This window comes from Anolis carolinensis, chromosome 2 (assembly GCF_035594765.1).
Source record: "Anolis carolinensis isolate JA03-04 chromosome 2, rAnoCar3.1.pri, whole genome shotgun sequence".
NCBI classification, from domain to species: domain Eukaryota; kingdom Metazoa; phylum Chordata; class Lepidosauria; order Squamata; family Dactyloidae; genus Anolis; species Anolis carolinensis.
In genome coordinates this window covers 69,908,828-69,929,837 of record NC_085842.1, presented here as the reverse complement: position 1 = coordinate 69,929,837, position 21,010 = coordinate 69,908,828, and the positions used below count along the sequence as shown (strand labels likewise).

The 21,010-nt window shown below is 38.7% G+C and overlaps 1 protein-coding gene across 22 annotated transcripts in view; it reads left to right on the top strand.

The window, feature by feature from the left end:
- cacna1d (calcium voltage-gated channel subunit alpha1 D) overlaps positions 1–21,010 on the top strand; it is a 300,008-nt gene that overhangs the window by 207,734 nt on the left and 71,264 nt on the right. For 13 of the 22 annotated variants that reach the window (XR_010002620.1, XM_062969920.1, XM_062969918.1 and 10 more), the window contains 8 exons: positions 8,986–9,024; positions 9,439–9,567; positions 14,898–14,963; positions 15,802–15,893; positions 17,510–17,669; positions 18,030–18,157; positions 18,251–18,347; positions 20,423–20,525. Coding sequence is in view for 21 of the 22 variants with exons in the window: in XM_062969920.1 (XP_062825990.1) it covers positions 8,986–9,024; positions 9,439–9,567; positions 14,898–14,963; positions 15,802–15,893; positions 17,510–17,669; positions 18,030–18,157; positions 18,251–18,347; positions 20,423–20,525 (814 nt within the window). In the remaining variant the exon portion in view is untranslated. The remainder of the gene's footprint in view (positions 1–8,985; positions 9,025–9,438; positions 9,568–14,897; positions 14,964–15,801; positions 15,894–17,509; positions 17,670–18,029; positions 18,158–18,250; positions 18,348–20,422; positions 20,526–21,010) is intronic. The other 9 variants (XM_062969926.1, XM_062969923.1, XM_062969917.1 and 6 more) reach the window with 1 other exon arrangement.

The following is a 21,010-nucleotide window of genomic DNA, read 5'->3' as shown; positions in this document are numbered from 1 at the left end:
TAGAAGTATGTGGAACAGAATTTTTCAGGTTTTAATTCTCCTTATGTAAGTCCTGCAGTTGTTTTAAAATGCCCCTCCCAATAAAAGATAGAAAAAAAGAAAATATTCACTACATTATTTTCAAACCCATCCAAATATGAAATAAAGCTCATGAATTAGTGGGAATTAGAGTCTTGAACAGTTTCATAGCACATTACTTTTCAAGCATAGTTTTCAAAGCTTCAGACTGATTTCTCACAAGTATAGGATGGTACTGTTAGCTACTTCAAGGTGTTATCTTTTGGTTTGCTGGAGGAGGGACTAACCACTGTGTAGCTGATATGCAAAGGTTTATAAGGACGAAAAAAGGCACAGTTATAGACCAAGACTGCAGCTTTATCTGACAAGCTCTTCTAATAAGATGCTAATTTTGTAGATCTTTTGCTTGACAGTCTGTGTTATAAAATAACAAATTGATATGGATCAGCCAGTTTAACTGATGCAGTTTCCTTTTTAAAAAATAACAAAGGAAAAGAATGAATAAACCTACATGTTTGAAACCTCTGAGATCCATGAAGACTTTAGAAGAGTCAGGCATTGCTTACAGTCAGCTGACAATTGTGAGGGTTTTTTTTTAAAAAAAATAATCTTCACAACTGCACCTAATCACCCACATACATTCTCTCTCTCATCTTTTAACCTGTCCGTTCTATGCATTGTGTATAAATGATTACACATTATCTTTCTCTATCCTTAATCATTTCACCAATCTGATTACAAGATTTAATTCTTTGTCTTTAGCATTTGTTATGTAGCACAAATGCTCTCCAGCATTCCTAATCTGGTATAGAAGCAAAGACCCGCTCATAAAGAACAGATGAAGATCTTTGTTGGATTAGATCAGCGGTTCTCAACCTGTGGGTCCCCAGATGTTTTGGCCTTCAACTCCCAGAAATCCTAACAGCTGGTAAATTGGCTGGGATTTCTGGGAGTTGTAGGCCAAAACACCTGGGGACCCACAGGTTGAGAACCACTGGATTAGACTAGTGGCCAAAGGTTGAGGATTCTGTTTCCTGGTAGTAGCCCGGATGCCCCATAAGCAAGGCATAAAAATAACAGCCCTCTGTCATTACTGCAACTTCATCAGGAGACAGTAGAAGGCCCTCTTGACAAATGTATTCTTGAAAAAGGTAGTCATCTCTATTACTACATTACTACATATATACCACAGTGGTGATCTGCCAACATTTCACAATCATTTCCTTGACTCGTGTTTCTACTCTTCCACAATGCATTCAAATAACCATCCATAAATAATTTAATACATTTCCTCATACTTTTACATTTGTGGTCTTCCACCATTCCCCCCATTACATTGGCAGTGCAGCTACAAATACTGGAGGTTTTTTTTTTTTTTTTTTTTTTTTTTACAATCTAGCTGCATTTTTAGGTTCTCATGTAATGGATGGAGAGTAGCCCCTCTCTATTTGTGGGATAGCTATTCTCAGGCTAACTGCTCCCCCACCTTATCATTTTAAGAGAGAGAAATTATTAACAGGACATTGAGTGATTTTCCATTTTCCTTCCAACTTGGAGAAAAGGCTGTTATTTATATCCTGCTTTCTCTCAAAGGAGCACAGGGCATTGATTACAGTTCTCTCTCTTGTTTTTAGTCTTGAACTGCTGCAGAAGAAGATAGACTAAGAGGTGATAGCCAGTCCAAGGGTTTCCTATTAGCTTTATGGTTAAATTAGGGAATTGAACCCTGGTCTTCTCAAACTTTGTCATATTGCCTAGTACACTACACTGGTTCTCTTAGATCTGTATATATAAACAGTTCTATATAAAATGAATCTTCTATAGGATTACTGGATTGGGTACTGGAAAAGGCTCTTGTAACTTTAAGACCAAGAAGATTGAGAAAGAGGATAGATTATTATAAATCTTCATGAAGCCAGGCAAAGGTACCTATCTTCCTTTATCTTTCAGCTTAAAAGAGACCCTAGAATTCTACTAAACATTACAGCTTGAACCAGTCCATCACACATGCAGCACTTGGCTGTGAAAGTTCGACTCCTTCCTGTAACCACAGCATACAAAGATATATTAATAGTCTGTTAGGGGATATAAGAAGTTTGTATTGTACTCCCATGTACTCAATGCATTATCTCTGCTTGATACAAGTGGTTTCACAGAGTGGCGGGAGCACATTTGCACATGAGATTATATGCACATGTAGGCTGGAGGTGGGTGCCCTACTGAGCTCATGTGGATCTTTTGCATGTGGGAACTGTACTCATTGGCTGTGCCTTTTTTTATCATCATGAGAAAATAGTATGCACTGCTATATTGTGAAAGTGGATCAGTGAAGAAAGTTGATGCAGGGGAAATCAACTCATTTGAAATGTGATGCTGGAGATGAGATTGTGGAAAGTATTTTGAGGTTTTTAGCCCTTCTCTGGTTCAGTTAAGACCCAGGCTTTTTAAATTAGATTAGCCTTAACAAAGTAAGCAGACAATATGCAAGTTTCATAGCTTAAAAATACTAATTACATTTAAGACTATGTTCAAGCATGCACACACATATGCAATGCCTAAGTCCTGGATAGCTACAGAAAAGTTTCAAAAGGAGGGGCAGCTCCGCAGGACCTGCATTTGCAATCTTTAGGGAGGAGGAAAAGAGAGAGAGAAGAGAGGTATACAGTAGAGTCTCACTTATCCAACATAAACGGGCCGTCAGAATGTTGGATAAGCGAATATGTTGGATAATAAGGAGGCATTAAGGAAAAGCCTATTAAACATCAAATTAGGTTATGATTTATAAAATGAAGCACCAAAACATCATGTTAGACAACAAATTTGGCAGAAAAAGTAGTTCAATATGCAGTAATGCTATGTAGTAATTACTGTATTTATGAATTTAGCACCAAAATATCACGATATATTGAAAACATTGACTACAAAAATGAGTTGGATAATCCAGAACGTTGGATAATTTTTATGTGCTTTTAAACACCCATGGAAGGTCTTTTGGTCACATGGTGTGATTGCTTAGACACATTCCCACAATGGATGACTGCATAAATGGTAGACTTGTGCATGGATTTTGTTTCCTTTGGTACCTCTGGGAGGTAAGGGCCCCCTGGTACAAAACTCTGCCTGCAACTAAAGCAAGTGGGACCTGAACTTGGCTCCTCTTCCTCTATTCGACATCAGAGTTGAATCTTTTTGAGTTTCCTTTATTTCCTGATTCTTTTTATTTAGTGGGACTAACTGGGAGTTGGGGACCTGAGGGATAGTGGGTGGAGTGCATACATGTTTGAGGGCTTTCACTCTTCTTTTTCACCTTCCCTTCCTCTCCTTCAGAAAATACTTCTAAGAGATAATAATAATAATTAGTAATAGTAATCCAAGCAAACAGAAACAGAAGCCTACCTCTTCTCTAGAGTAGAAAGTAGAAGCAGTTTTAAGGAAGCAAAACACCTCAAGCAGAAAGGAGATTGCAGGCAAAAGAGGGGATTTTTAAGGTAGTCCAGGGAGTAGAGCTCCACTGAGCTCCAGGTCATCGCTCTTTCCTTCCTTAAAATGCCTAAGCTGGAAAGCTGTGTGGTGTGCTGCTGGTGCTGGCCCTGGGAGAGAAAGGCATCTGCCTGCCTCTCCTCTAGAGTAGAACAGCTTTAAGAAGCATTAAACCCCATCTCCTCCTCTACAAACAGAAGAGAAAGGATCCAGAGAGTGGTAACTCTGATGCTTTAAAAAATCTAGGTCTTAATGAAGGATATGGAAAGGAAGCCTGTGGGAAGTCCCCAGCATAATGGGCTGGACAGGATGCTTTCTTAACCCTGTTGCTGACACCCCGGCTCCCTTGAAGGGAAGAAAGGAAAGGCTCCAAGGGGAACGGGGAGTCTCATAAATTCCCCATTGCTGCCAATGGGCCGAAAAGAAACTTTTTTCAGATAAGGAACAAAAATACCCATTTGGCAGCACTCCTGTTTTCGGGAGATGCTGGAAAATGGATTGGGGGGGGGGGGGGGGGTTTACAGTATCCAGCAAGCAGAAATGGATAGAGATTCACCTGAAATGCACAAGCCTAGTAAATGGTGAAAGTTTTAGTGACAATTGTATAGGGTATTATGCTTGTAATTTAAAAGCTGCACTGCTCTAATAACAAATGGGTGAAGGGCATTAAAGAGAGTGCTTGGTTCAGAAGCATTTTCCAACAGTTCCCCATCTCATTTACTTATACCCAATTTGACAACTTGCAGGCTTTCTTGCAGTCTCTGGAATCTGAAAGATGTTACCTTGATTATCCCAGTTAGCAAAGAGGAAAGTGTTTTAACATCTAGGTGGGGAACATGTATTTGCTTTGTTGCAGGAACAATTAAGAGAATTCTAATAATTCTTTTTGTGCCTATTGGAACAAACATCTCATTGTAGTCTTTACCACATAATTTACAATAGTTCTCTGTTTCAAATCTTACTTTATAACTTTGAATCTCTCTTTCTGCAACCTTTTTTTTTTGCAAAGATTCATAAAATCAGCAGCCTTTGGGTAATTCTGAGAAAGTTTCATTCTGATATAAAGATTATACTGTATCTCTTCAGTAGCAGTTTGCACCCACTTCTCAGTTCTGACTGGTAATCTCTTGCTTTCTTGCCAATAGAGGGCTGGAGAAGTCCTGTGGCTAGATAAGAAAATATGTCAGATGACACATCTCTATTCGAGTCCAGGACATTGTCAACTGGACATGTATATCTGACTCCACTTCAGACTCGCTGTCTGGTTCCTAGTCACTTGGGAGGTATACTGTATTGGCAGCTTTTTGAGGCTCAATTGATCTGGAAGTGCTGGGAGTGTTCGTAGAATGTAAAAAATCTGGAAAATGGAAGAGCTCTTCATGCTCAGGTTTCTGCAATTGATCACCTTGATTAGCATTGAAAAGTCTTGCAGCTTCAAGGTCTGGCTGATTCCTGCCTAGGGGAATCCTTTGTTGGGAGGTATTAGCTGGCCCCTATTGATTCATGTCTGGAATTCCTCTGTTTTCAGAGTGTTGTTTTTTATTTACTGTCCTGATTTTAATACTGGTAGCCAGATTTTGTTCATTTTCATGTTTTTCTCCTTTCCACTGAAATTGTCCACATGCTTCTGGATTTCTAAAATCAGGATAGTAAATAAAGAATAGCACTCAGAATCAGGGAAATTCCAGACATGAAACAATCATGGCCAGTTAATGCCTCCCAACAAAGGATTCCCCCAGGCAGGAATCCACCACGCTTTGAAGCTGCAAGGCTTTCAATGCTAATCAAGGTGATTAATTGCAGCATTCACACTTGCCTCTAACAGACAAGAGTTCTTTCTCCCACCCTGAACATTTCACAAATATATAAACCCCAATTGCCTAGTTTCCAACAGACCTCACAATCTCTGGGGATGCCTGCCATAGGTGTGGGTGAAACATCAGAAGAGAATGCTTCTAAAACATGGCCATAGAGCCCGGAAAGCTCACAGCAACCCAGTGATTCTCGCCATGAAAGCCTTAGACAAAACAATTCTTCATTCTGGACAGGATTTGATTACCTCTGACAGTTTTGTGAACACTAAAGTATGAGGCTTTTTGATCTGGCACATAGAAGGCATCAAGGACTTGCGAAATCCCTATGCTGTTGGTAATAAGTCTCATTTGCAGAACAACTATGCCATTTCCTTCTCCCTTAATCTCTTTGACATTTGCAAGGTAAACAGGGAAGCTTACGTTTGTATCAAACTCTGTTAAAAACTACTTCTGGTTAAAATAATGATTAGTTTTCCCACTATGAACAGCAATTGCATTGAAAGTATGATGCTCAGATATCTGAAATAGTTGTTTTTTTGACAACAACACCAACATCATCTTTTGGATTAGAACTCACTTTTGAGCTAAAGTCTGTCTTATTGTTAGCTGCTTGCTTGAAATATGGTATTTAGCTTGCTTCTAGCCTTTGAAATACAAAATTTCCTTATTTTTCTGGAAGTTGTAGAGTCATTTATGTGGACATTTTCCTCAATTAAATCTGCAGATTGAGATCTTATTTTGGGGTGGGTCTTCATAAGGCTCTGTCTCTCTTGGTTTTCCAATATTATAGCAATTGTTATTTCAAGATGTATGTCTCATATCACTTTCAATTGGAGAGTAATGTTTTGGAAGCAATAAACAGCTTCAAAAATTCTGGGACAGATTCTTTGGGAATGTGAAGATCAGCTAGCATATACATGAATGTATTAAAATATTCTTTCAAAAATTGAAGACTCTTTAATTTTGTATTTACAAGCCACATTACTAGTGAAGTCTGGGTACTTCTGCTTGGGGAATCCTTTAACTTGTCCCGTATTTCTTTTACATTGCTTCAGTTCTGAATGTGATAAATTAGGCTGTATGTATCAGACATATGAAAGCTTTCACTTTTTCATCATTTAAATCAAGTTGTTTCTGAGATTCTTCTGCCTTTGCTTTTTCACAACATCAAACAGGCCTTTTAAGTTCATTTTAATATTCCAAGACCATGTTTTATCATTCCTACCTTTAGCTTCTCCATGTTGAGAACTAGGCTGGGATTGGCAGACATTCTTCTTAATCACTTATTATCATGTAGGAATGACCCACTGGTCATAAGAAACAGTGGTTTATTATAGGCATTAATCATGGACTACTTCCACTCTCTCTTCCAATGTAGCCATAGGGATAAGTTAAGATTTTTTTTACCATTTCTAACCCTAAACTATAGTTAATCTTAACTATGGTTTATTGGAACAACTTGACTTTTCAACCCATAGTTTGAAAATGTTTTGTGGCAGGAAGCCATAGATGAAACAACAGTTTGATTTGAGTTTGTCTCCTCCTCCTTGTCTGGAAAAAGGGAAGCATGCAAGCCTGAGGCTTGCAAACCTGAATTCATGTCAGTAGGAACAGCAATTTGCTGTCATATCTATACAGCTGGTGTCTTCAAAACTATTATTTCTCAAATGCAATCTGCCAAGTAGGCATTTTAGGTCCTGCTCGTCTGTTCTTCAGCCAATGAGTAACTTTAACATTTAATCAATTTCTGTTCTATACTCAAGAATCACTTTATACAGACCCTTAACTACATTCTTAGGGTTCCCTCCAGTCAGGCCCAAAACATGGGACCTGTTTCAGGTTTACCGAATTAATCCAGAGTAAACTGCGATTTCCCATTTTACTCTGCATTAATTAGACACCTGGAAAAATCCAGTCCTTAATGTAAGGTCTGAATGTTTCCAGATGTGAGCCCTGTGGGGATTGACTCCCAGAACCGCTTCTGCGATCCTGGGGGTCAATCCCCACAGCGAACCCAGTTCTTTGAGCTCCTGGAGCCTGAAGGAGCAGGAATGGCTCCTGCACCCTCCCCTCCCAGCCCCCCATTTCCCCCAAAATTTCCCCAAGGGGCCTGGCTGCATGCTCAGGCTGCTCCTTCGAAAGCTCCTAGTGCATCAAATCGATGTGTCAGGAGGTGGGGGGAGGAAAATCCCTCCTCCCAATGTGTCATTTTGATGCACCATGAACTTTTGATGGAAGGGCCTGAGCATGCAGCTAGGCCCTTCAGGTAAGATTGGGGCTGGGGGCTGGCTCCATGCCCTTTCATGTCAAGCTCCATGCCCTCCCATTCCCTCCCGGGGAAACCCATGGTTTGGATCCATGCCCTCCCAGGGAAAACTTGGGGTTTGAGGCCTGTGTGGAAGGGCCCTTTGTTGACATTCTTAGATCAGAAATCAAATACACAGTAGATTCTAAGCAACACACCTTTAACCTCAAGCTGGGACCTACTCCTCATTTTTCTATTATGTCGTTTATGATTTTTCGCTTTACAATATATTTACACATATTTATCTGTATTTGTCCTCATCTGAGAGTCTTTTCCCTTTCTTCTCATTTCTTCTCTTCTTCAAAAATATGATTGTACTTGTATTAGTTAGGCATTACCATGTCAAGAACAGGCTTGGGGGCTAAAATTATGGATTTTGATATGATTCTTGGATGTCAAATCCCACCCCCAGGCCTTCCAAAAGGTCTTTCAGCACTTTTCTCAGAAAAGGGGATTTTTTTAAAAAGAAAAAAAAAGAAAATTAAGTATTAATTGATTTTGCAAAAGGAACCACCCCCTTCTCTGAGTAAAGTAGTGAAAAGCCAGAGCATATTACATACCAGGATAACCTAAAAGAAGCACTGACCCCCTTTACTCTCTTGGCCCTTTGAGAAGAAGTGTCAAAGAACCACCACCTTTTTCCACCTAGTTATTCAAAAAGGCCAGAAATGGCAGAGAAAGTAGAGGGAGTTGGTGCATCTTTTAGATTCATCTTGGATGGACTAAGCTCTCATCTTTTGCTACTTTATTCAGATGAGGGAATAGTTACCTTTTTGATAAGAAATAAGGTGCAATGTTTACCAATGCATAAGTTGACCCACGTTCTCTGAGTCAATTTTTTTTTACTAAAATTACCCAACATACTGAGTTATATGTAATAGTGATGAATCACAGCTCACAAACTGAAAATCAGAAGTCTAGAAAGAAACATAATGATTGTCCATTGTTCTACCTTGACATCATTTACTTGTAAGAATTGTCTAATTTGTTATGGTAGCATGCAGTATTTGGAACAGTTCTGCTGGAAATATAGCTTGCGGTGTTAAAGGGGTATATGTTAACTAGAATTTCAGAGGGGCATTTGGGAGGTTTGGACATTTGTAAAGCAATGCTTGTTGTAATGGAAGAACATTCTAAAGCTCCCTTCCAAAGAGCAACACATTCTCAAACTTTAATTTATATTCTACTTTAAATAATTTTAGTTGCATTATTTTATAGATCCTTGATTTAATTTGATTTAGTTTTAATATATAATGTTATTAATTTTTTTAAATTAAAGCTATCCTTCTTTTCCCTTATCATCATGTTGATTATTTTTACAAGGTCTTTGATTTGATTTTAATCTACAATGTTCTTAATTTTTTTAAGCCAAAGCCAACTGAAACTGTCACAACTGATGAGTCTGGGGTAAGATTAGTAAACGGACCCCAGTAAATGTACCTTTACTTGAGTTTTTTTTTACCATGTCTCTTTTTTCCACTGTTTTTTCTGTATTTTTCATAATTGTCATACTTAGAAAGGTGTCTGCAGTGGTTTGAATTTGTCATCAATGTGCCTATTTACTACAGGCAAACCCAACATGACCCTATTAACAAATTGGAAAACTTGGAAATGCATGTGATGTGTGAAGCATTTCTACAGGTTCTGTGTGTTGGCATGTACTTTTTCCTGTCATATCATGCTTATAAACCTTAAAGGCCCTAGAAATACATCTTCAAATCTTACCTACTTCATCTTTGCTCTTGTTGTTGCTTTACTTTTGCTAAAACGTTCCATGTTCTGCATTTCACTTGGCCTCCTTTCTCCATAACCCCCTTTTAGAACAGCGAAGACAGTGCGAGGATTTCCATCACCTTTTTCCGTCTTTTCCGAGTGATGCGATTGGTGAAGCTGCTCAGCAGGGGTGAAGGGATCAGAACTTTGCTCTGGACGTTTATTAAATCATTTCAAGTAAGCAGAAAAGCTAAAATGTTACCTTGTCTTCATGATCAAAATACAACCTGGTACAAATGTCCAAGTCAGCTATAATTATAGAAAAGTTATCATATATGTATATATACATATATATCTCTATATATAAAAGGATACAAAAATTTCGGCCTAGGACAAAACAACAAAACTACACATCCCAGAAACATTAAACTTGGCAACACAACCCCTCATCCATGCCTCTACGTTCATACAACAACAAAAAAAGAAAAATAAAGTCCTAATTAGAGGGAGAGCAATAATTGGTTTTTATCCAATTACTGCCAGTTACAAGGCTAAACTCTGCCCACTTGGTCTCCTAGCAACCGACTCAGGGGACAGGCACAGTTAGGCCTCAGGCTTCTTCCACACTGCCTATAAGAAACAGATTATCTAATTTGCACTGGATTATATGGCAGTGTAGACTCAAAGCCCTTCCTCACAGCTATATTGCCCATTTATAATCTTATATTATCTGCTTTGAACTGGATTATCTTGAGTCCACACTGCCAGATAATTCACTTCAGTGTGCATTTTATACAGCTGTGTAGAAGGGGCCTCATATAATCCAGTTCTAAACAGATAATATAAGATTATAAATATACAGTAGTCTCACTTATCCAACATAAACAGGCTGGCAGAACGTTGGATAAGTGAATATGTTGGATAACAAGAAGGGATTCAGGAAAAGCCGATTAAACATCAAATTAGGTAATGATTATACAAATTAAGCACCAAACATCATGTTATACAACAAATTTGACAGAAAAAGTAGTTCAATACGCTGTAATGCTATGTTGTAATTACTGTACAGTATTTACAAATTTAGCACCAAAATATCACAATGAATTTAAAACATTGACTACAAAAACATTGACTACTAAAAGGTAGACTGCATTGGATAATCCAGAACACTAGATAAGTGAATGTTGGATAAGTGAGATTCTACTGTAATATGAAATAATTACTGTGGTAATCCAGTCCAGCCCAATTCTGCCATTGGATGATACAATCCAAGCACTCCCAACAGATGGCCAACCAGCCTCTCAATAAGAATAATAAGAATAAGAATATCATACAATCCTAAGGTTAGGAGAGACCCCTAAGGATCATCCAGTTTAACTTCCTTCTACTATGCAGGATGACACAAACCAAGCACTCCTGACAGATGGCTATCCAAGATCTGCACAATAATAATACAAATCGAATAATAGAATCAGACAGTTAGGAGAGATCCCTAAAGGCCATCCAGTCCAACCCAACTCTGCCATTGGATGATACAATCCAAGCACTCCCAACAGATGGCCAGCCAGCCTCTCAATAATAATAAGAATAGGAATATCATACAATCCTAAGGTTAGCACATACCCCTAAGGATCATCCAGTTCAACTTCCTTATATCATGCAGGAGGACACAATCCAACCACTCCTGACAGATGGCCATCCAATATCTGCACAATAATAATATACATCGAATCATAGCATCAGACAGTTAGGAGACACCCCTAAAGGCCATCCAGTCCAACCCAATTCTGCCATGCAGGACACAATCCAAGCACTCCCAACAGATGGCCACCCAGCCTCTCAATACTAATACTAATACTAATAATAATAACAACAACATTATACAATCCTAAGGTTTGAAGTGACCCCTAAGGATCATCCAAATCAACTTCCTTCTACCATGCAGGAGGACACAATCCAAGCACTCCTGAAAGATGGCCATCCAGCCTCTACGTAATAATGATGATGATGATGATGATAATAATAATAATAGAAGCATAGAATCCAAGAGTTTGGAGAGACCCCTAAGGGCCATCCAGCCCAACCCTTTCTACTATGCAGCAGGACACAATCCAAGCATTCACAATACATGGACAACGTATAAATACTATACAATACTACACAGGGACATAGACCCCCTCTACCCTCACCACTTTCACAGTACACAAACAACCAAATGCATACTAAACATAAAGACAACCATACAACAGACATTCAATACCACCACTACCTCAACAATTTCTCACCAACACCACCAGACAACACCACAGCAATGCGTGGCCGGGCACAGCTAGTATATATATATATCATCTTTGTGTTGTCTTCTATTTTATCATCCTCTTCCAGAAGACAGATTTGCCTGAAAAACTTGGGATCATTATACTGTGGGGTTACCTTACTCCTTAGGACCCTGTCCAGTCATGTGTAGTAATGTCACAAGATAGAGGTGATTTTAGTGTAGTAATTCCTACCCTGTTGAACCCTGATAAGAAAGGACCGCCTTCCATGAGACTGCTCACCCTCAGAATGGAAAGCTTTTCTTCTTCTTTTCCCATGAAAAGACTAGTTATTTTATTTATGACTGTACAGGACTGTATTTATTTCTTTATGACACTTCTACCCCACCTTTCTCAACCTCACATCAGCAACTATTCAATACTTATAAAACAGAGTACAATAAAATAAACATTTGAAATGGAATTATAAAAATAATTAACAACAATAAAAACATTTAAAAACAATACCATCACAATTGATCACGTGATCCACAAACGTAGTCTGGGCCGTTCCAATAGTCAATTGCAATTTCATATCTATTTATTGCACCAGTTCTCCAAAGGCTTGGTCACTAAGCCACGTTTTCACTTTTTTGAGGAAAGTCAGGAGGGAGGGCACTGATCTAATTTTCCTGGGGAGGGAGTTCCACAACTAAGGGGCCACCATCGAGAAGGCCCTGTCTCTCATCCCCGCCAGTCGCGCCTGTGAAGAAAGCGGGACCGAGAGCAGGGCCTCCCCAGATTATCTTAAACTCCAAGATGGTTCATAGAGGAAGATAGGTTTGGACAGGTATGCTGGGCCAGAACCGTTTAGGGCTTTATAGGCTAAATCCAACACTTTGAATTGTGCTTGGTAGCAGACTGGCAGCCCATGGAGCTGGCACAATAGGGGGGTTGTATGCTCCCTGTACGCTGCTCCGGTGAGCAATCTGGCTGCCGCCCATTGGACCATTTGAAGCTTCCAAACAGTCTTCAAAGGCAACCCCAGTAGATGTCCTGAGGTTAAGACTTTTAGAAGTTGGGAGAAATTAGTAAAAACTGATCCCCAAAATATGAAATCCTGATGTCTCTTAGGTAAAGAGGCAAAAATTGTTTGTTTTTTGTACATGAACATGACACAAACAAATCCATAGCACATACCTGTGTGTAGTTAAGTTGTCTAGGAAAAAGGTTTTATGGGACAAATGTAGTCTCACCAAATATGGGTATTCTAGTCATGGAAGGGAGCGGAGGATTTTTGGTTCTGATGGCACTGGTGCAGGAAGAGATAAGCCTCCCTTGCCTGCATTCCTCCTAAAGATTCCTCCCTCTTCATATCTTGGTAATTAATTTAAAAATAGGATACATAGCTACATGCTGTGCACAGAATACAAATGCTCAGTTTGTCCTCAGCTTGTCTCCACTTAGGGCTGACTGAGAAATCCTGTGCAAGGAAACTTTAATCTGATGCATTGTGTCCTGTTGCAGCTTGCGTTATCTAGCATCACATGATACTGGGTAGTGGTAAACTGGAAACACAACGTGTGATTGCAATCTGCTACTAATGACATAAAAAAGGGCCCTCAAGGACCCACACTTCACTGATGTGATCTTTAGCAGTTTTTACACAAAGTCCCCACAGGCTTTCAACTTATTTAGGAACAGGAAGTGGTTAAAGCTTTCCCATTTGCTCTTCTGTTCAAGATACAAAACTAGATCAGACATTCTTTTTTTTTTTTTTTGAAATGCAAAACAGTGATAATGTTCTTTTTTTAAAGATGGCAATTTGAACATAACCGAACTGCATACTCAGTGGTAGACAGAGTGGTTAGATACAAAAGAGGGTTGAGGCCCTACAACTCTAATAGTTGTTCAGAAGAATAAATTTCAGTCAGAATACCTTACATTGAATCATCTCATTTGCTCAGCTTGTAAAGGATGCAAGAAGTTTGTCATCTTTTGAGTATCACCAGCCTAATGGTAAAACATTTTATTGCAAGCTAAGAAGTTAAGCATTTGTTGCTAGAGCACTCTGTGGTGCAATAGACTAGTTTCTTTGATTATTAGCAAATATGATATATAATTTAAGTCCAGCTAGTATCAGTTTGCTGAGCAAGGAAAAGAATGAATTAGTAAACTCCATGCATTCTGCATGCATGGATTTGAAACCCACCCTTGTCAACCCATTCAAGATAGAAAAGGTTTAACCCCATGATTCATAACACGGGTCTGGATTCTGTTGGTAGTCCCAACTACAGTGAGTCATTAAATTTATATGATTTACACACATGTTGACCCATCATTTAATAATCCATGCAGTAATTCTGTGATTTTGAGATTACTATAAGGATTCAGATTCAGAACAACCAGTTTCCATTGTATGAAGTGGAGACCTTATATATAACAACACTGGAGAGAGTTTCCACCTGAGACTCTATTATAATTGTTGTTGTTGTTGTTGTTGGACTGGGTTACACTTGCCCTAAGCCTGGAACCCCAGGTTTTGGCGGTGGCCAGGGGAGCTTTTGCACAATTAAAGCATGTGCACCAATTGCTCCCGTACCTTGGGAAGTCAGACTTGACCACAGTAGTCCACGCTCTGGTTACATCCCATATAGACTACTGCAACATGCTTTATGTGCGGTTGCCTTTGAAGACTGTTCAGAAGCTTCAATTGGTCCAACAGGCAACAGCCAGATTGCTCACTGGAGCAGGGTACAGGGAACACACAACTCCCCTGTTAAGCCAATTCCACTGGTTGCCAATCTGCTTCCGAGCTCAAATCAAAGTCCTGGCTTTAGCATATAAAGCCCTTAACGGTTCTGGCCCTGCTTACCTGTCCGAACGTATCTCTCTCTATGAACCACTTCAGAAGTTAAGATCTTCCTGGGAGACCCCGTTCTTGGTCCCGCCTCCTTCGGAGGCATGACTGGTGGGGACAAGAGACACAGCCTTCTCAGTGGTGGCCCCTTGGCTATGGAACTCCCTCCCCAATAAAACTAGATCAGCGCCCTCCCTTCTGACCTTCAGAAAAAAAGTAAAAACTTGCCTATGGGCCTTTGACCAAGCCTTTGGGCAATAAGCAATAAAAGGAATGATCAGGGCTTGACTGAATAGGAAATGACTTCATTTTCATAGCATTTGAATGTGCATAACGCTTTTAATACTCAAGCCATTGTCCAGTAGATATATGGAAATAATTTTAAAATGACTCGCTAAATGTATTTATGTAAAACTCACCATTATTTAAATAATGTATGTTTTCTATTTCAGGCTCTGCCATATGTTGCTCTTTTGATAGCAATGTTATTTTTCATCTATGCAGTTATTGGAATGCAGGTAATTCCTTTATAAAAGAAAGGGATTTCCATTGATCATTTCATAATGAATTGTACATTTCTGTCTAAACATGCTATTCATAGCTTTACCATTGTGTAAGATGTATTGACTTTTTAAATCATGACATTGGGGTGGGATAGAAGATACATAATTGATTGATTACTCACATGCTGCCCAAATCCCCACTCTGTATTTGAAAACAGTATTTGAAGACCTTGTTGACAGACAAAGTGCCTGGCTTTCCTTTTAAGTTTAAAAATCTTAAGAGACTTTTAGTGGTAAACTTGTCATGACTTAGGAGTCTGTCAGTAGACATGGACACAGACTCAAGGACTGAGGAACTAGTGATAACTTTTTGCCCAAGATCCCCATGCCAGAGGCTTATGAAGCCAGTGGTGTCTTAACCAGGGTACAGTATTGGAGGAAAACACCATCCTCCAATAATTAGATGTTTTCTGGAGCAAGAATGCCAGTGGCAAAAGCATGCTTGGCATGGGCTCCTGGAAAAATGAAGGAGCAGTAAGCTTCAAGATACAATAACGTTAGTAAAAATTAGAATGATCAGTTCTAAGCTATAACTATGGGAAGCCATCACTGAACAGTAGACATTGAAACAGCTGATGATTCATCTTACCCAGCATGACCTTTCTTCTGTTCTCATTAAAATTCTTTGGAAAAACAAGCAAATAATAATAATAATAATAATAATAATAATAATAATAGTAATAATAATAATAATAATAATAATAATAATAATAATAAAAACTTTATTTGTATTCTGCCCTATCTCCTCGAGGGGACAAAAGCAATGCTATGTAACCATTTCTCCCTTTTACAGGTATTTGGCAAAGTAGCTCTGAAGGATGGTAGTCAAATTAACAGGAACAACAACTTTCAGACTTTCCCACAAGCGGTGCTTCTTCTCTTCCGGTAGAATTTATTTGCTTTTTGTTGTTGTTGATGCTTTCTGAGTACAAAGGTTCTCTGGAAGTGTTTAAATATAGCATAATGTGACAATGGCATTGTTCCTTCTTGTGTGAAGTTAATTTCTTCCTTTCAAAGGTCAGAAACATGGATTTCTGCTAAGTGCACTTGGGGTGACACTTTCCTGCTGGAGCTCCAGTTGAGTCACTAAGGCTCACAAAATGAAGAGAAAGGATCAGGAACTAACTCACTTGGACATGACTACAGGCAGTCCCCGAGTTACAAACATCTGGCTTACAAACAACTCATAGTTTAGAACAGGGGTGAGACAACAGGGAGTGAAAGAAATCTACCCCTCATAAGAGAAATTCACTCCTGAAAGAGCTATCATGGGGAAAAGGTGTCTCAACTGAAGCTTTCTCGCCAATCCCTGCTTCCACAATAAGTCATCATTTTCAAAATCCGATTATTGCAAGGATAGAAAGTGAAGTGGAATCTTCTGAACAGGGGCACAGACAGCAAAACAAACACCACAAAGGTGTTCGCCCTTCCCTAAACACTCTCTCTCTCTCTCTCTCTCTCTATCTATTTATCTATCTATCTATCTATATATATATATATATATATATATATATATATATATATATATACACACATACGTGTGTGGGGGGGGGGGTGAGAAGGTATGTGTGTGGCTGGAGTTACACTTTAAAATCTACTTCTGACTTACATGCAAATTCAACTTAGCTGACCAACAGAACTTGGGGACTGTCTGTATAAATGCTTTCAGATTAGCACCGTGACCTAAATCTAATGCAGAATTTATTTCCTTACACCTGCTGATATTAGTGGTTTAAGTAAAACCCTTTTCTATTCAGGATGTGGCAGGGGTCTTTGCCTTGATGATAGTGAGCCTTTACCTGTGTGGTGTCCATATTTTCCTATCAGTTTGCCAGTTCCTCTTTTAACTTGTCATCCCCCATAGTAAGTTAGTTTTCCAATTTGTCTGCCTCCTGTAATAGTGAAAATATCATTTAAACTTTCCAATTTTCTTCAAAAATACAGAAATGCATTTGTTAAGGAAAACTACATGCAAAAAACATGCACATTTTCAAGCATTTTTTTCAATTATTTTTTTGATCAATTCATAAATGGATGCAGAATTTAAATGGAATGAACCTTCAACTGAATGTGTGGACCTGTCCTAAATTGGAGTTAAACTTATTGTTCTATCTGTAGCCTATAGAAAGTATAGACGGATAAATAAGTACAAAAATAAGTATAAGCCCTCAGTGGATACTCCCCCCCTATTAATTTTGTGGCCCAAAATACTTTTGCAGCCCTGAAAACCTCCAGAAACCTCCAGTCCATGGGGCCACCAGCCTAGCCTTAAACATGAAAATAACAACACTACTCTAAAAGTACTATACCACCACAAGAAGGTTTGTGTCCCTCAAAATGTTGCCCATAGCGGCATGCTTAGGCCCACATAAGGATCAGAGATGCTGAAAATATGTCTCAATGCAATGTACTGAAATAGTGAGTTGAGGTACTCTGTCAGAATACAGTAATTGAAATAAAAGCCTCATTCTCATTCCTCTTTGCTTTGACTCCCATTGAAGGTGTGCAACGGGAGAGGCTTGGCAAGAGATCATGTTGGCTTGTATGCCTGGGAAACGATGTGACCCAGAGTCTGATTTTGGCCCAGGAGAAGAATACACGTGCGGAAGCAACTTTGCTATTATTTATTTTATCAGTTTCTATATGTTGTGTGCTTTTTTGGTGAGTCCAAAAATGAACCTAAATTAACTGCTAAGCATTGTGACTGAACAATCTAATAGCCAAAAGAGTGTATAAAATGCATGTTACATTAAAGAAAATAACCTTGTATCCTGTTGTCAAAATCACATGTATTTTAATGCCAATAAATGCTTTTCCTTATAGTAAGCTATTCCACCAAAGAAATTTACAAAATGCAATCCAGGTTACAATTGTGATTTTATATGTAATAAATTGAGAAAATCATATAGGGCTCAGTATAGCACAAAAATCTTCTGACTTATTATTCAATCGTACCTCTAATCATTTGTATTTTTCATATCACATATTAATATACTATTTAATATAATAATTGTTTTCAAGATCATCAACCTCTTTGTGGCTGTCATCATGGACAACTTTGATTATTTGACACGTGATTGGTCTATTCTTGGTCCACATCATTTAGATGAATTTAAAAGAATATGGTCAGAATATGATCCTGAAGCCAAGTAAGTTATAGTTTTCATTGTGATAAGTATGTGCCTATCTAAGGAACCAATTAAAAACAGCAGGCAACTTAATGAACATTGCATCTTTTGTAGGGGAAGAATAAAGCACCTTGATGTTGTTACTTTGTTACGACGCATTCAGCCTCCTCTTGGTTTCGGTAAATTGTGCCCTCACAGAGTTGCCTGCAAGGTAGGGCTTTCTGACTTTGTGTATATTTTTATGTGTTTGAAATTTGTTACAGATTAACTTTAATGGTGGAAGTCTAACAAGCTGGCATACATAATAAAGGGGAAAATACCACTAACGGAAGAAGTAACAACAAAAATTTGGCTGATTAAACAGCCATAATCCAATACGGAAAATAAATTAATTGTGTAAATTCAAAGGAAATCCAGTGAGACAAATGTTCTGATGTCATTTGCTAGTAATAAAATTGCTGTGCATTCAAGTTATTTGATTAATCTCTATTATAACCACATTTTCCTCATAGGGACACTCAATGCCCACCTTTTCTTCCTGTCCCAGCCTAGTGATTTAGAACAATCTGGGAGTAACAAGGAATTCAGAGAAGTCCAATTTTAACTTCTAACTCTGAAGAGGAAATTAAAAAGCCCTGTTTATACCAATAAACTAGACTAGGTTATGGATGTAAAACATTCTAAAACTCATGAAAGTTTAGGTGGAGTAAAATAATATTCCTGTAGAATATTTATCTTGTTATATTGGATTTCAGTTGTAGTGTGAAACAAAACCCCAAATGGGTTGGTCTGCTTTAGAGGGTAAACAAGTGAACTTCAGGACACTGTAAAACCCACTAGTCAAATGTCAGTGGTAGGATGCTGAGAGTTACAATCTGGCAACATTTGTAAGGCCACACAATCTCCTGTCCCTGGTCTGCATGTTCTCTCTCCTGTATACTGTAGTCCACTTATTTACTTTGGCGCCTGTCAGGAGGGGGAGGGAACCATGGCTTGTATTCTATGGTTTGTTTTTGGAGAACAAAGGCAACTCATCATGTGCCAATTGAGATGTAGTAACAAACTTTGTTTTAGTTTGGATGCAATGTTTACTTTCCATTGAGGAAAATTCCACCATCAGAAAGCTTCCAACCCAGAAGGATATTTCCAATGAAGGAATAAATTTCCACTAATTTCTGACTTTGCACTGATGTCCTATATCCTCCCTGAAAATCTATTGGTGGTGTTATGCGGGAGATGATGGCTGCATTGGGGATTGTAAAATTAAGGGTTAACTGGCAAAGATTTCCTTCTCCTTCCTGCTGTTGGGAGCATTCTGAATAGAACTCCATTCAGGAAATGAAATGTGCCAGATACAAAGTTCAGAGTACATAAAAGGAGGAGGGACTATATATTCAATTTAAGCAATTGTTTTGAAAGTGCTGCTCACAATCCCTAATCAAATTTTAAAATGTTTCAATTAGTTTGTTGCTTGTAGAAGTATTGGTGGTGAAGTTAATCCATCTATCTATTGGATAATTTCCTTAAATCAGGCTTGTTATTCTTTAACTGGGGCTTCTTAAGAAAGCTGCTTTTGCAGTGACTAGAACATGGTAGGGCTCATTGCTTTCTTCTTAGTCCCCTTCACTCCACTGACTTGTGTCACCTAGCAGCAAGGGGTGGCAATCAAACACATCGGCAGGGTTCTGCAATCCACCAGTGCTAGGGAGGCAATTTTTGTTGGTCAGGCACCCCCAATGAAGAAAATAACCACATTCAGCTCCTGTCCTGTAGTTGAGGAATATTGTCACAGATGCAATATGCAATCTGGAAGTGCACAAAGAGTTATTTTTAAAAAATAATAATTCTACCACTTCCATATTGGAGGCCCAATTGTTGTCAGGGGGTTCAATCTAGCAAGAACCACATACTGAATAAGTTTAAAGCAATCAGACTTAAACGTGTGAAACATGCCTCTGCTCTCCCCAATATTTCCCCCACATTGAGGGAGGGAGATAAAGAGAGAGTATTAGAATGTAGGAACCCCCACCAGCTTCAAGGTTTCTGTGACAATCATATATTGTCTACAACAGATTTTGAACTTGTATAAAGTAGAAAATCTCTACTCTACAGTACAGGATAGGCCTCTCGTGGTTAGAGTACTAATAAATCATTTGCCTGGTATGACCAGTTGATTGTGATTTCCTCCATTATGCATTTTATCTTATGATAAATGTATTTTCCCCAGTGTCTGACAAATATAAACTAAGATTTCTTTGTATCTGCTTTTTTCTTAAACATCTGCAGCGGTTGGTAGCCATGAACATGCCCCTAAACAGTGATGGAACAGTTATGTTTAATGCTACTTTATTTGCTTTAGTAAGAACAGCCCTGAAGATCAAAACAGAAGGTAAGAAAATAAGATGCAGATTTTCCAAGCACTATCTCTTTTTGCTTGTCAGAAATTATTACTCAGTACTATAGAGTTGATGCACCTCATGGCCATCCCTGTAGACTTTCCAAGTGTAAAAGGTTGCACACACAGTTCTTTTTAAATATTCCCAACTGAGTTACTTGGCTGAAATCCCAGGCTTCTGGGAAAATCTTTTCCTTTACTGTCAAACATTATAAGGCAAAATCTTTTGTACTGTCAAATTTGGTATACAGAGTTGTCTTCTTGCCTCTTTTCCGATGGAGAAGAGACAGAGTTAGCCCCAAGCAACCCGGCACTGCTGACTGCAGTCTTGCACCATCCATCTTGTTAGAGAACTAGATTTGCACTTTTTCTTTTTCATGCAAATATCAGCTTCCTTTCCAGGAGTCAGCTCTCTGGGATTCTTGAACTTAAAGCATTACTTTTTCAATAATTAAGAAGCAAAGTACCCCTAAAGCTGT